Below are 13,543 nucleotides of genomic sequence, written 5' to 3' on the forward strand. Positions count from 1 at the left end.
CCTAGCCTAAATTCATCTATGAGCCAAGGTTATCACTCTTTTTCTAGGAATTATAGCTGGGTTTGGATCTTCTGCTGTAATTTTGGTTAATTCAGTACTTCTCTGATATTTCCAGACAGCCAGTATCTTATGTCAGAGACCATGAATTTTTCATTAGCGCTTAGAACAAGGAACCACTACACAGCACCTTTATGAATATCAGTCCATAGATACAAACTGATGGAATTTGAGCATTGAAATCAAAACAATGCTCAGATAGCCAAAATCCTTCATTTCTCAGATTAGGAGACCAGTTTCACTGAGTCGATACAGACAGAGAGGGTAAAAATGGACACAGCTATTAAGAAATTTAAAAGGGACTCTAACACAAAGCAGAAATTGTATTACTACCCAAAAGAATATATCTGTACTATAGGAAGCCTGAAAGGGATATTTCTTCCCTGTATCAGTTCAAAGACCATCAGTGATATTCTTAACTCCAGTCTTTCTCTGCTCCCTCAACTTTTCTTACACTAAATTCTATAGTCCTCCCACCCCTCAAATACTTCCTTTCTTCTCCACTTGTAAGGTCTTTTTTCAGACTGTAATCACTCCTTCTGTGGACTATTCATACCTTCTGTATGATTACCCTTTGTCTCATAGCACATCAACTCTCTGTTTCAAATCTTCTGTGGTTCCTTACAGTGTACATGACATCTACTGCTACCTGGTGGACCTCACATGGCTGAGTGTTTGATCATTGTCTCCTGACACTCTGGTCTCCTAACTCCTTGCCCCAAAGAACTAGGATCTACCAGCACCTACACCTCATCACTAATCATTACTAACCATCCATGTAGGTAGGCCTTTCTTCTCTTACCACTGTCTACAAGAATAGTTCTTTTCCCTCAGGTGAATGTTGCCTCTTTTTTCCTTTTCTTTTCTGATGCTCCCAGCTTGTTATGTCTCTGGGTCTAATAGAACACAACAATGTTTTAAACTTAAATATCACTTATTTATTTCATAAATGAGAAAACTAGGCACCATGTGGTTTAAATGGATATCAGGGTCATAGGAGAATTTTAAGAGGAAGACTTGAAATGTATCTAAGGCCAACTTTTTAACCATAGCTTTATTCATCTTTACTTCCATCCCTTTCCCACTGTTTGTCAGATCATCTTTATTAGAGCAACAACTATATTTTATTTTAAATGCTTTTTCTTCTATTAAGTTATTAGAAACTTTTTTCTAAATCCATGCTGTACATGATTATGCCTAACATTAAGACCAGATACAGAGAAGGCACTGACTATTTTCTGGCTTGTTCAAATAGGTGGAGTCACTCTGAAGATCTAGAACTGAGGTTATTAGAAAGGAGAAGTCTTTTCAGAAAATGGGAGTATGCCGTCTATTCTTTCTATATCTCTGATTCACACTGAGGGTCATTTCCCCAATCACATATGAAATTACAGGACAGATCTGATACATAATTGTCCCTACCACTGTTAGAACCACAGAGCCGTGTGTGTGTGTGTGTGTGTGTGTGTGTGTGTGTGTGTGTGTGTGTGTGTGTGTACACTGTATTTGGAAAGTCTGGGATATTCAAAATGAAAGTCCTTGGATCTTATGTTCTCTGACAGCTAGAGTTTGATATGTTTTCATTCACATTTCACTGTCCTAAAAGAGACTATCAGATGGGATGGGTGAGCAGTATCAGTAATCTCAACTATACTGATTATATGCCTCCTGGGCTCCCTCCTTCCTCCTGCCATGACTCCCAGTTTTTTTTCCTTTTCCTTTGCTGTGCACCCCTTAACTATTACCCTTCCTAGCACTTGGCCACCCTGCTCTTTATTTAGCAGTGAGGAAAATAAGACAGTACCAACTGGATAAACAACTGGAATTAAAGCAGATAAGTAGACAGAACACAAATTCCATAGGCTAGAAATAGTGGATCTTTGCTCCAAGAAATCATATACAAGTTTTAATATGTTTTATTGATTTCAGAGAGATAAATGGAGAAAGAGAGATGGAAACATCGCTGATGAGAAAGAATCATTGATCGGCTGCCTCCTGCACTGGTGATTGAGCCCACAACCCAGGCATGTGCCCTGACCTGGAATCAAACCATGACCTCCTGGTTCATGTGTCAATACTCAACCACTGAGCAACACCAAACAGGCAATCAGACGATTTTTTTATTACCAGGTTAATGGATTTCTATGTAATCTTATATGACTATATCAACTCACTAACTAGCTTCCATTCTGCCTTTGGAAAACATCTCAGTGTGCCCCTCAATACTAACTGTCACCAGAGTTGGGTCCTTCTGAAGGATCTAAACCAGAGAAGACACTATTGAACCTTCACAAAGAGAAACAAAAGCAAATAATCTAGCAAGAGAATTATAAATGCTATGCCTTTAAACTAAAATCCTCTTCCAAACTGAAAGAAATCACTGTCTTTGGTAGGGGTCAAGGGCTGCTCTACCTCTAGCCGAATATTTCCTAATGAGTGAAAATATAGACTCCCAATGTTGGGCTCTGTCCAGTTGTATGGAGTCAGATAACAGAGCTCCCCATACAGCTATCTTTTCTACACTGTAGGAAGGAGGGCTTAGTTAAGTAATTGTTCTAGTTGAGTGCAAATCTTGTGTGGTGACTGGAAGCATGAACACAAGAGTCAGATTCCCTGGTTCTTTACCACTACTGGCTCTCTGATTTAGTTCAGACTACTCTGCTCCCTCTTTCATTATCTGTGAAATTAGTATAATATTAATTACTCTTAAATGTTTTTAAATGATAGTGAGATTGCGAATATAAACATTCTGCATAATGCCTAGCACATGAAAATTGTTGAGTTAAATGTCAGTGATGATTGATGATGATGATGATTTAAAAACTCTTGGGACATGCCGAAACCGGTTTGGCTCAGTGGATAGAGCATTGGCCTGCGGACTTAAGGGTCCTGGGTTCGATTCCGGTCAAGGGCATGTACCTGGGTTGCGGGCATATCCCCAGTAGGAGATGTGCAGGAGGCAGCTGATCGATGTTTCTCTCTCATTGATGTTTCTAACTCTCTATCTCTCTCCCTTCCTCTATGTAAAAAATCAATAAAATATATTTAAAAAAAATAAAAATAATAAAAACTCTTGGGACAGATTGAGAGCCCCAATGGAAACTGAGTTCTACTGCATCTTAGAGCATATACTTTCAATGGTGATATATTCTGTTCTCATTTTTAGGGACTCTGAATTTCTAGCTTGTACAGGATTTTTTTCATGGCATCACCCAGCAACTACTCCACTGCTCCAGTCTCTGAATTCCTCCTCATCTGCTTCCCTAACTACCAGAGTTGGCAGCACTGGCTGTCTCTGCCCCTCGGCCTCCTCTTCCTTCTGGCCATGGGGGCCAATACCACCCTCCTGATCACCATTCGGCTGGAGGCTTCACTGCACGAGCCCATGTACTACCTGCTCAGCCTCCTCTCTCTGCTGGACATGGTGCTCTGCCTCACCGTCATCCCCAAAGTCCTGGCCATGTTCTGGTTTGACCTCAGGTCCATCAGCTTCTCTGCCTGCTTCCTCCAGATGTTCATCATGAATTGCTTCCTTGCCATGGAGTCCTGCACATTCATGGTCATGGCCTATGACCGCTATGTGGCCATCTGCCACCCACTACGGTACCCATCCATCATCACTGATCAATTTGTGGCTAGGGCTACCATGTTTGTTGTAGCCCGAAATGCCATGTTTTTTCTTCCTGTCCCAATCCTTTCTTCCAGACTCAGATACTGTGCAGAGAACATCATCAAGAACTGCATCTGCACTAACTTGTCTGTGTCCAAACTCTCCTGTGATGATATCACCTTCAATCAACTTTACCAGCTTGTGACAGCCTGGACTTTACTGGGCTCTGACCTCATCCTTATTGTTCTCTCTTACTCCTTCATCCTGAGAGCTGTGCTAAGGATCAAGGCTGAGGGTGCTGCGGCCAAGGCCCTGAGCACATGTGGTTCCCACTTCATCCTCATCCTGTTCTTCAGCACAGTCCTGCTGGTTCTGGTCATCACTAACCTGGCCAGGAAGAGAATCCCCCCAGATGTCCCCATCCTGCTCAACATCCTGCACCACCTGATCCCCCCAGCTCTGAACCCCATTGTTTATGGCGTGAGAACCAAGGAGATCAAGCAGGGAATTCTAAAGCTCCTGAGGAATCTGTAAGAGGTAAAAGGGATCAGGTCCATCTTTGGAATTGTCAATGAAAGTCAGGAATTATTTTTATGTTGGAAAGGAAATTTCACTTCTAGTCATGGAATGAGTTCTGATTCTTCTTTTTCTTAATATCTCAGACAACAATAGAAACATTCCTCTGTGGATTTTTATTTCTTATTGCTTCAAAGGAAACCTCCCTTTCCTGGACTTTTTGATTACTTGGGAAATATCCTAGATCAAATTTTTAACCAAGGTCTTACTAAGCCTTAGCAAAGTGGAGCTGGTTTAGAGTGATAGTGTTTGTCCACTCAAGAAACAAAGTCTATACGTTGACTTTTAAAAGATCTGCCTGTCCCCTGATTTGCAAAGAAAATTGATTCCTATCCTGTCTCCTGTTTCAGCCTGACAGAGTCCTACATGGCTTGTGTTGTAAAGGGCTGACTGGTCAATGTATAGATGTTTACCTCAGAACTTTGGCTTTTGGGGTTGAATACTTTACCCTGAACACCCCTGACTCTCTTCTTTGGCAACTGTGGCAGACATACTGTCTTCCGCCTTCTCAGATCCTTTTACTAGTAGACCCTGTAAGATTTTCCATCTGTACAATCTCTCTTTATTACTTATTGTTGTTTTGAAGAGTGAATAAACTAAGTATAAAAATTTTTGTTCAGTACCTTAAATGTATACACATTACTGTATATGTATAATACATAGACATAAATGAGTTCTTCTGATCCTTCTTTTTCTCCTCCACTTCCTCCATTACCTCCTTCTCATCCTTGTTTTTCTAATGACAGTTCTTTTCCTGTTGCCCTCTGAATGGGAGCAGATCATTATCTCATGCCCCATTTACCTTATGGTATAAGATATCCATGATATTTAGTGTTTCTCCATCCCTAGAGTCATTTTTATTACTAGTTTATTTTCTTGAGAAATCTTTTGCCTAAACAATAGGGTGCTCCATATAACAGTCAATTTAATATATTCTATTCATATTCATTTCAGCCTAGGTGTGCCATGAGGCTTCCTACAAACATACCTTCTGGAGTTCCAAAAGGCCGCCTCAAGTGATATGTGGCCATGACACCACATCTTACTCACATTCTTTGGGGCTACATGGCTTCCAGTGTCACTTATCCCAAAAAATTTCTCCACATCCCATTCTGTGTTATGGAGGGAGCAAAACAGGCTCTGACACACTAGTCATGATAAAGCAATCTGCTTTCACCACGCTACACTTTCTGCATCTGTCTTAGTAAAGTGTCTAATTGATTTATGACCACATAGTGTACAGATGTTTGGTTGCTTTGCAACCCCTACCCAGAGCAGTACAAAGGAATATTACTCTCAGTTTACCTCTAAAATAACCAAAAAAAATAAATGGAGCCCACAATACTGCATCACATATTTTCTTCAGATCCCTTGGAGTCCTTTCCTTAGTCCAATTTTTATTTTTAGGGTAGTAGAGCTTCTGATCTGGTGAAGGAAATAGACATACAAGTCCAGGAAGCTCAGAGTCCCAAACAGGATGAACCTAAAGAGGCCCACACCAAGACACATCATAATTAAAATGCCAAAGGTTAAAGACAAAGAGAGAATTTTAAAATCAGCAGAAAGTAGCTTTTTACCTACAAGGGAGCTCCCATAAGACTGTCAGCTGATTTCTCAACATAAATTTTGCAGGCCAGAAAGGATTGGAATGAATATTCAAAGTGATGAAAAGCAAGGACCTACAACTAAGATTACTGCACCCAGAAAAGCTATCATTTAGAATCTAAGACAGATAGTTTCCCAAACAAGAAAAAGCTAAAGGAATTCATTACCAACAAACCAGTATTACAAGAAATGTTAAAGGGTTTTCTTTAAGATGGGAGTGGGATTAGTGCAATGGCTGAAAAAGGCAAGGGGATTAAGAAGTACAAATTAATAGTCACAGAACAGTCATGGGGATGTAAAGTGCAACATAGAGAATGTAGTCAATAATATTATAATAACTATATATGGTGTCAGGTAGGTACTAGATTTATGAGGGTGATAAGTTAGTAAGCTTTCTAATGTCTAATCACTAGATTGTACACCTTAAACTAATATAATAGTGTATTCCAACTCTAATTAAAAAATAAAAATATTATTTAAAGTCAAAACAAATAATAAGTAAATAAATGTTTCACTTGTTTGTTCCTGTTTCTAATTAAGCTACTGCACTGTGGGTGATAAGGGAAAAATAATCCTATCTAATAATAGACAAACATGGTAATTGACTGTACCTTCACTATGCCTTCCATTGGCTAATCAGTGTGATATGCAAATTAACCCCCAACAAAGATGGCGGCTAATTTGCATACTGCAGGCAGATCCTGCTGTGCCACCCCACCTGGGGCTGGAGGCAGCCCAATCCCCAGCCGCTGGCCACCCCAGCGCAAGATCTGGGCCTGCCGTGTGCATGGCAGGGTGGGCGGGGTGGGCAGCTGCACAATCTGAGAGGCTGCCTGCCCCAGCATGGGATCCAGGCCTGCTGTGTGCAAGTCAGGGTGGGCGGGGCGGGCGGCAGCGCGATCCCAAGCTGCCGCCCACCCCAGCGAGAGATCTGGGCCTGCTGTGTGTGTGGGGCGCGGTGGACGGGGCAGGCAGCAGCACGATCTGAACCACTGCCCGCCCCAGCGCGGGATCTGGGCCTGCCATCTGCGACAGGGGGAGATGGGCCAGGCACCACGGGATCTGGCGTGCCATCTGCCACCTGGGGAGAGGGCCTAAGCCAGCAGGTGGTTATCTCCTGAGGGGTCTCAGACTGTGAGAGGGCACAGGTTGGGCTGAGGGACCCCCATTCTCCTCCGCCAGTGCACAAATTTTTGTGCATGGGGCTTCTAGTCTATATTATAAAAACCCACTGTCCCTAATGCCATAACAACCAAAGACCAGCGTGGGTGGGCAGGGCTGTGAGCATGGCGAGGCCTCGCGCTGGGCTTCTAGTGTTTCTATAAAATGTTATACTTCATAGCCCATGAAATTACCCCAATTTAAGGATAATATTGAATCTTCACTTAAACATAAATTTTCTAAGAGTATGCTTAATATCTAAAATACATTTCTGTTTATCCTAAGTCTAGAAATAGATGTTTCATTCAAACATATACACTATTTTTGTAGACCCCCCCTCCACCTTCCTGGCTCCTCTCAACTCTCTCCCTGTTCTTCAATACTTTGATATTGAATTTTGTCTTCTCTTTTCTTGCTGCTCTCTTCCCTCTTTTGCCCCATTCTCCCCTGCCCCCAGGAGTGAGCTTTATTCTCAAGGTTCAGATGCCTAAAATGGTCTTAGCTCTGTGGGCTACAGGTAGGGGAGGGACAGAGTTGAGCTCAGGGACCTGAAAATAGCCTCTGGAGCCTCTGAGGAACCGATGGTACAGTAAGCAGTCATAAGTAGCAGCAGTACAGTACAGCCTCCTCGAGCTAGTAGGTCTGCTGTGGAGCCAGGAAAGTCCTAACGATGGGAATGATGAGGCATGTAGCATTCCACATATACAATATAAGCTGGGAGTGGAAATTATTCTGACAGGACTACTATACATCTGATGCTGCAGATTCATAAGCTACCAATTACCACAAATCTGGTGGGTTGCTGCTTTCATATGGGAACACATTTTTCTAGTGTAAGCTGTACAGTACCCATTTAGGAAAGCCAAGATTTTCAAGGTGAGTGTTCTTGAATTAAATCTATACCTTTATTATTAACTAGAGACCCAATGCATGAAATTCGTGCAAGAGTAGGCCTCCCTTTCCCCGGCTGGCAGCACCGGCTCCCCTCTGGCACCCAGGCTTCCCACCAGCACCCAGGACCCGGGCTTCCCTCTGGCTGCCGGCAGGCACCTGAGACCCGAGCTTCCCTTGCAGCCCCAGCTTCATTCAGAATGTCATCCAGAAGGATGTCCAGTCTAATTAGCATACTATGCTTTTATTATTATAAATTGTCTATGGCAACTGGAGACCAGGAGTCTATATTCTTTTTTTTTTCTATATGCTGCCATTGTTATTTCCCAAAACAGATTCTAAAATGTTGGGTATAGAGCATGTGATCAAAAATATTAGTGACTGATTTTTTTTTTATTGATTAAGGTATTACATATGTGTCCTTATCCCCCCTGGTGTCTGTGTCCATTGGTTAGACTTATATGCATGCATACAAGTCCTTTGGTTGATCTCTCCCTCTTTCTCCCACCCTCCCCTACCTTCCCTCTGAGGTTTGACAGTCTGATTGATGCTTCTCTGTCTTTGGATCTGTTCTCATTCATCAGTTTATGTTGTTCATGAAGAGTCTATATTCTTAACTGCAATTTGGCCACCCCTAGAGAAGATTACCCTAGAATTACCAGATGTGATAGGACAGTAATCACACTTCCTGATTACTCCCTCTTGGCTCTCTGGCTCATCCTGCTTTGTCTCCCAGTGTTCCTTCCTGCTTCTCTGGGTGGGATAGAATAGCTTTTTCATTGCTCAAGCAACCATGCTCCCCAGAAGACTCCATACTAGGTATAGAATTAATTGCTTATTTGTGGTTTATCGATCCACTATAACCAACTGAAAACAAAGCAGATGAGTTCATAGGAATAGATTTATTTCTTTAAGGTAACTGGAATCTGGCTACAGATAAGTTTGTATGATCGGACTAACAGGATAGTTTTTATTTGGATTTATGTCTGAAAGTATAGTTTTTTTCCAATTTTGATTCTCTCTTTTGAACCTCAGATCTTTGGCCACTCTTTGTTAACAAAATCTAGTTTTGGTTCCCAAATATATCTTATGTAAAAGAATTATCTTCCTGTGAACACATTTGGAAATATCTGGACACTTAGGCATTCTTTACTGAATAGTGAAATTGATTCTTAAAAAAAAAAAAAAAAAAAAAAAAAAAAAAAACTCCCCTGGCTTAAGGAAGGAGTAGGAGAATAGTAGTATCTAGTCTGAGTCAAGGAGGTCAGGGTTGCTGGAAAGTCCTAGGCTCTGTGTCAATTAAACTGGGAGCACTTCATATGCTGATTATCTCTGTCTTAAAGAGGTATTAACAACCTGAATTTGAAAGATCACTTTGCTAAGAAATTTTTAAAGAAAACTTGATAGAGACTATTGAAAAAGAAAATTTAAAAAAACTATAATTTTGAGCTGATCCAGAAATAGAACTAAAAAGGGAATTCTCTATATAACCCAAGAGTCATAGATACCATATGGCTAACACCAAGAGAACACTCATATGTTAAGCAAACTCAAAAGAAAAATGTTTAGTTTTCCAAAAGTCCAGACTTGTACTATCCATTAGACTAGCCACTAGCAGTATGTGACTATTGAGCACTTCAACTGTGGATTGTCAGAACTGAGATATGTCAAATACACACCTGATTTTGAAGACATAGTAGAAAAATAAAAACAAAGAATCAGTTTTTTTGTCCTATCTATAATTCATAAATTAGCTCTTTAACAGTTTTTACATTGATTACATGTTAAAGTGATAATATTTTGGATGTACTCAGTAAAACAACATATGTTATTAAAATTAATTTGCATGTTTCCATTTAATGTTTTAAATGTCTAATGGAAATTGAAGTTTTGTATGTGGCTCACACTGTATTTCTATTGAAAGTGCTGCTATAGATTATATGGAAAGTGATAATATCTTAGGCAAAACAGAAGAGCAAATTTTTTTTTTCTAACTTCCAAATCTTCAAATATTCACAATTACTTCTTAACTATAAGGCTCTCACTTTCCCAGAAAATAAAGAGAAGCTGATTCATTGGGAACACTGCCATTGTTGACAAAAACTGGTTAAGATTGGACTGTCTCAGAGCATTAAAAACAAATAGTGTCATGGGGTATGTCAACCAGTGTTATCAGATAGGCTTCTCATGGCAACCATATAAAGGTTATCTCATAAGTGTCTTGATTTTGTTCATAACCACTTATGATATTCTAGGCCTTGAACCCATGAGATCCTATTTAGTCAAGTTAGGATTGTGACTGACTGAGAGAGAATCCATGATGGAATCAGATGAAGACAGAAAGACGCTCTTATCCCTTACTCTTGGAATAGTCCTGTTGGACCAAAATTGATGACTTTTGAAATTTTTTTTTCTTATCTTGACTACTTGCTTAGAATATTAGGAAACTTTTTAATGTCTTCTCTATGGTCCTGTAAAATGATAATCCTAACTCTAATGAAGCCTTCAGATATTTTCTGGTGATGAACTAAGGCTTGATTTCTCCTTTGCCTATGATGTCCTCTCTTGGAGAAAAAACAGGGGCAGACATATCTTTGGGGCAATGGCTTTTCTGCTCTGCATAAGGGATTTTGTTTATAGAGACAGAAAAGGTAACAAGAGTTGTAATTCAGACTTCATGGTCCCATGACACGGCTTCACTACTGTGATTTTAGTGAAATGACTTTTATTGCCTTTGATTCTTCATCTACAAAATTGGGATAGCAATGGAATTGTCTTATAAAAAGGATGATCATGTAATTTATCAATCAAATTCAGAAACTATTAAGAGTGAAAAGGGGTATAAATAGCTATTTCACCAGTCAGGTAAGAAATACAATCATCCTACTATCATTCTACTTACAGGATTTTTAACAAAATTAATTGGTTTATATTTACTGAGGACTTAGATAGTACCAGACACTTAACTATGATTATTTTTCAATGGTTCTTTGGAATATTAATTCTTTTTCCATGGGTATTTATTATGTCTTACCCTTCAAGGTTTTCTAAAGTGTCAGTTGTGATCAGAATATTTTGCATGGCATTGCCCAGCAACTACTCCACTGCTCCAGTCTCTGAATTCCTCCTCATCTGCTTCCCTAACTACCAGAGTTGGCAGCACTGGCTGTCCCTGCCCCTCAGCCTCCTCTTCCTCCTGGCCATGGGGGCCAACACCACCCTCCTGATCACCATCCGGCTGGAGGCCTCTCTGCATGAGCCCATGTACTACCTGCTCAGCCTCCTCTCTCTGCTGGACATGGTGCTCTGCCTCACCGTCATCCCCAAAGTCCTGGCCATGTTCTGGTTTGACCTCAGGTCCATCAGCTTCTCTGCCTGCTTCCTCCAGATGTTCATCATGAATAGTTTCTTGACCATGGAGTCCTGCACATTCATGGTCATGGCCTATGACCGCTATGTGGCCATCTGCCACCCACTACGGTACCCATCCATCATCACTGACCAATTTGTGGCTAGGGCTGCTGTATTTGTTGTGGCCCGGAATGGCATTCTTACCATGCCTATCCCAATCCTTTCTTCCAGACTCAGATACTGTGCAGAGAACATCATCAAGAATTGCATCTGCACTAACCTATCTGTGTCCAAACTCTCCTGTGATGACATCACCTTCCACCGGCTCTACCAGTTTGTGACAGGCTGGACTTTACTAGGTTCTGACCTCATCCTTATTGTTCTCTCCTACTCCTTCATCCTGAAAGCTGTGCTAAGGATCAAGGCTGAGGGTGCTGCGGCCAAGGCCCTGAGCACATGTGGTTCCCACTTCATCCTCATCCTGTTCTTCAGCACAGTCCTGCTGGTTCTGGTCATCACTAACTTGGCCAGGAAGAGAATCCCCCCAGATGTCCCCATCCTGCTCAACATCCTGCACCACCTGATCCCCCCAGCTCTGAACCCCATTGTTTATGGAGTGAGAACCAAGGAGATCAAGCAGGGAATCCAGAAAATTCTGAGGAAGCTGTAAGAACATAAGTGAGATTTGACCTTGGAAACAGAAACTGATAATGGGGAATAATTTTCATGATGCATAGAAAATGTAAATGATTACTACAGAAATAAGTATGGATTTTTCTTTCTCTAATGTTTCATTTGATCCTGGAGATATCCATATTTTGACTCCTGTTTTCTATTTCACTGACTGTTTTTGCATTCTGGAGTTACCTAGAAGTTTCTCCTGGCCTCACTTATGTGAAAGGGACTTGTCAAGCCATAATCACAGGAGCTTAATTAGAGTGCTATTGTTTTTTTAAATAAATAATAAATGGTAGTCTAATCACTTTCAATGCCTCTCAATCTCCTCAATTACTTAATATTTAGATATGTATTAGATCCCTTGATTCTACTTGAGATCTGATATACACAGATCAAATTGGTTTTGTACCATGAATGGCTCTCTCGTGAACATATAGAAAGTTCACTCCAGAACTTGGATTCTTATAGTTGAGTGAATGCCATGCACCATCCATTGCCTCCTCTAGCCCTGTCAGATCCTATTTGGATAAATACTAGTATTTATCCAATGACACTTCTCTGTAGCATAAATTTCCTGTTATTCTTTTCTTTTTAAAAAAATGTTTAAATAAATTTTAGGATCACTCAATTGTGTGTGTGTGTGTGTGTGTGTTTTAAGTGAGAGGTTTTTTGTTTCAGATGTGCTTTATCAACTTCTGAATTCATATGATCTTACCTGAATTTTCCATCAGATTTTAGGCATGATCCATCCACACTCTCTCCTGCTTATCTTAGATATACTTAAATTGACTTAGCCTATTTTCATTCCTATTGTGTCAATCATTATATTCTGTGCTGATGCCAACATAGTTTCTTATGGCATCCAGACCTTTGGATTAGTGAGTTATTTGAATAAGGATATGTCTGTTTTACTCTTTGCTTTTCCCTTCCTGACCATGCCCTGAAAATGGTGGCAACTCAGATACTGATCCAATATTTCTTGGGATTAATTTACATTGTTAACTAGGCTCTTTTTTGAATACTGAGAACTTCATATATGAGAATCATTTGAAAATTTCCTCAAATGTAGCTCATCTACGATAAAGTTAGCCATTCTTGGTGGGGGGGGAGCTTATAACATCATTTTTATGACATTGTCCTTTATAAAAGTATTAGCTTTGCTCTACTCTCTCTTCTCTGTTTTACAACTCTAAAGACTGATCCTAACTAAAATACAAAACACTCTTCTTAAACCCTCTTCTGTTCACCCATATTTCAGTTAGTCCTAGCTCATTATTTTTAGATTATGTGCTCCAAGATTTTTTCTTAAAGTCTATGCAGAAGTATCTTTTTCCACATAAAAAAAACCAACAACAACAACTTTATTTGACAAACTATGTTCATTCTACAAGCCTCAATTTAAACTCTACCTACTCCAAAATTCCTTCCCTTGTTCACCCCAATGGAATGAATCTGACTATATGGAACTATGTATAAATCTCTTTCTGATACTGGTTTATAAATTCCTCTGAGTATGTGGAGGAGTTTCATTCATCTTGTTAACTTAATATACTTAAGAGTTGTGAATACAATAATTTATATATTGTAGTTTTTAATTTAATAAAAGTGAATAAT

At 40.1% G+C, this 13,543-nt stretch overlaps 2 protein-coding genes across 2 annotated transcripts; both read left to right on the plus strand.

Annotated features, from left to right (window-relative positions):
• Window positions 1-3,259: 3,259 nt before the first annotated feature.
• Window positions 3,260-4,201, plus strand: LOC118663227 (olfactory receptor 56A4-like). Its single transcript, XM_036322674.1, has one exon. The coding sequence runs from the start codon at window positions 3,260-3,262 to the stop codon at window positions 4,199-4,201; it is 942 nt and encodes a 313-aa protein (XP_036178567.1).
• A 6,778-nt stretch (window positions 4,202-10,979) lies between these two features.
• On the plus strand, window positions 10,980-11,921 carry LOC118663234 (olfactory receptor 56A4). The gene has a single exon (XM_036322684.1). It carries the CDS (start codon window positions 10,980-10,982, stop codon window positions 11,919-11,921), a length of 942 nt encoding a protein of 313 aa, XP_036178577.1.
• Window positions 11,922-13,543: the final 1,622 nt, after the last annotated feature.

The sequence above is a fragment of the Myotis myotis genome, unplaced genomic scaffold (genome assembly GCF_014108235.1).
Source record: "Myotis myotis isolate mMyoMyo1 unplaced genomic scaffold, mMyoMyo1.p scaffold_m19_p_10, whole genome shotgun sequence".
Classification (NCBI taxonomy): domain Eukaryota; kingdom Metazoa; phylum Chordata; class Mammalia; order Chiroptera; family Vespertilionidae; genus Myotis; species Myotis myotis.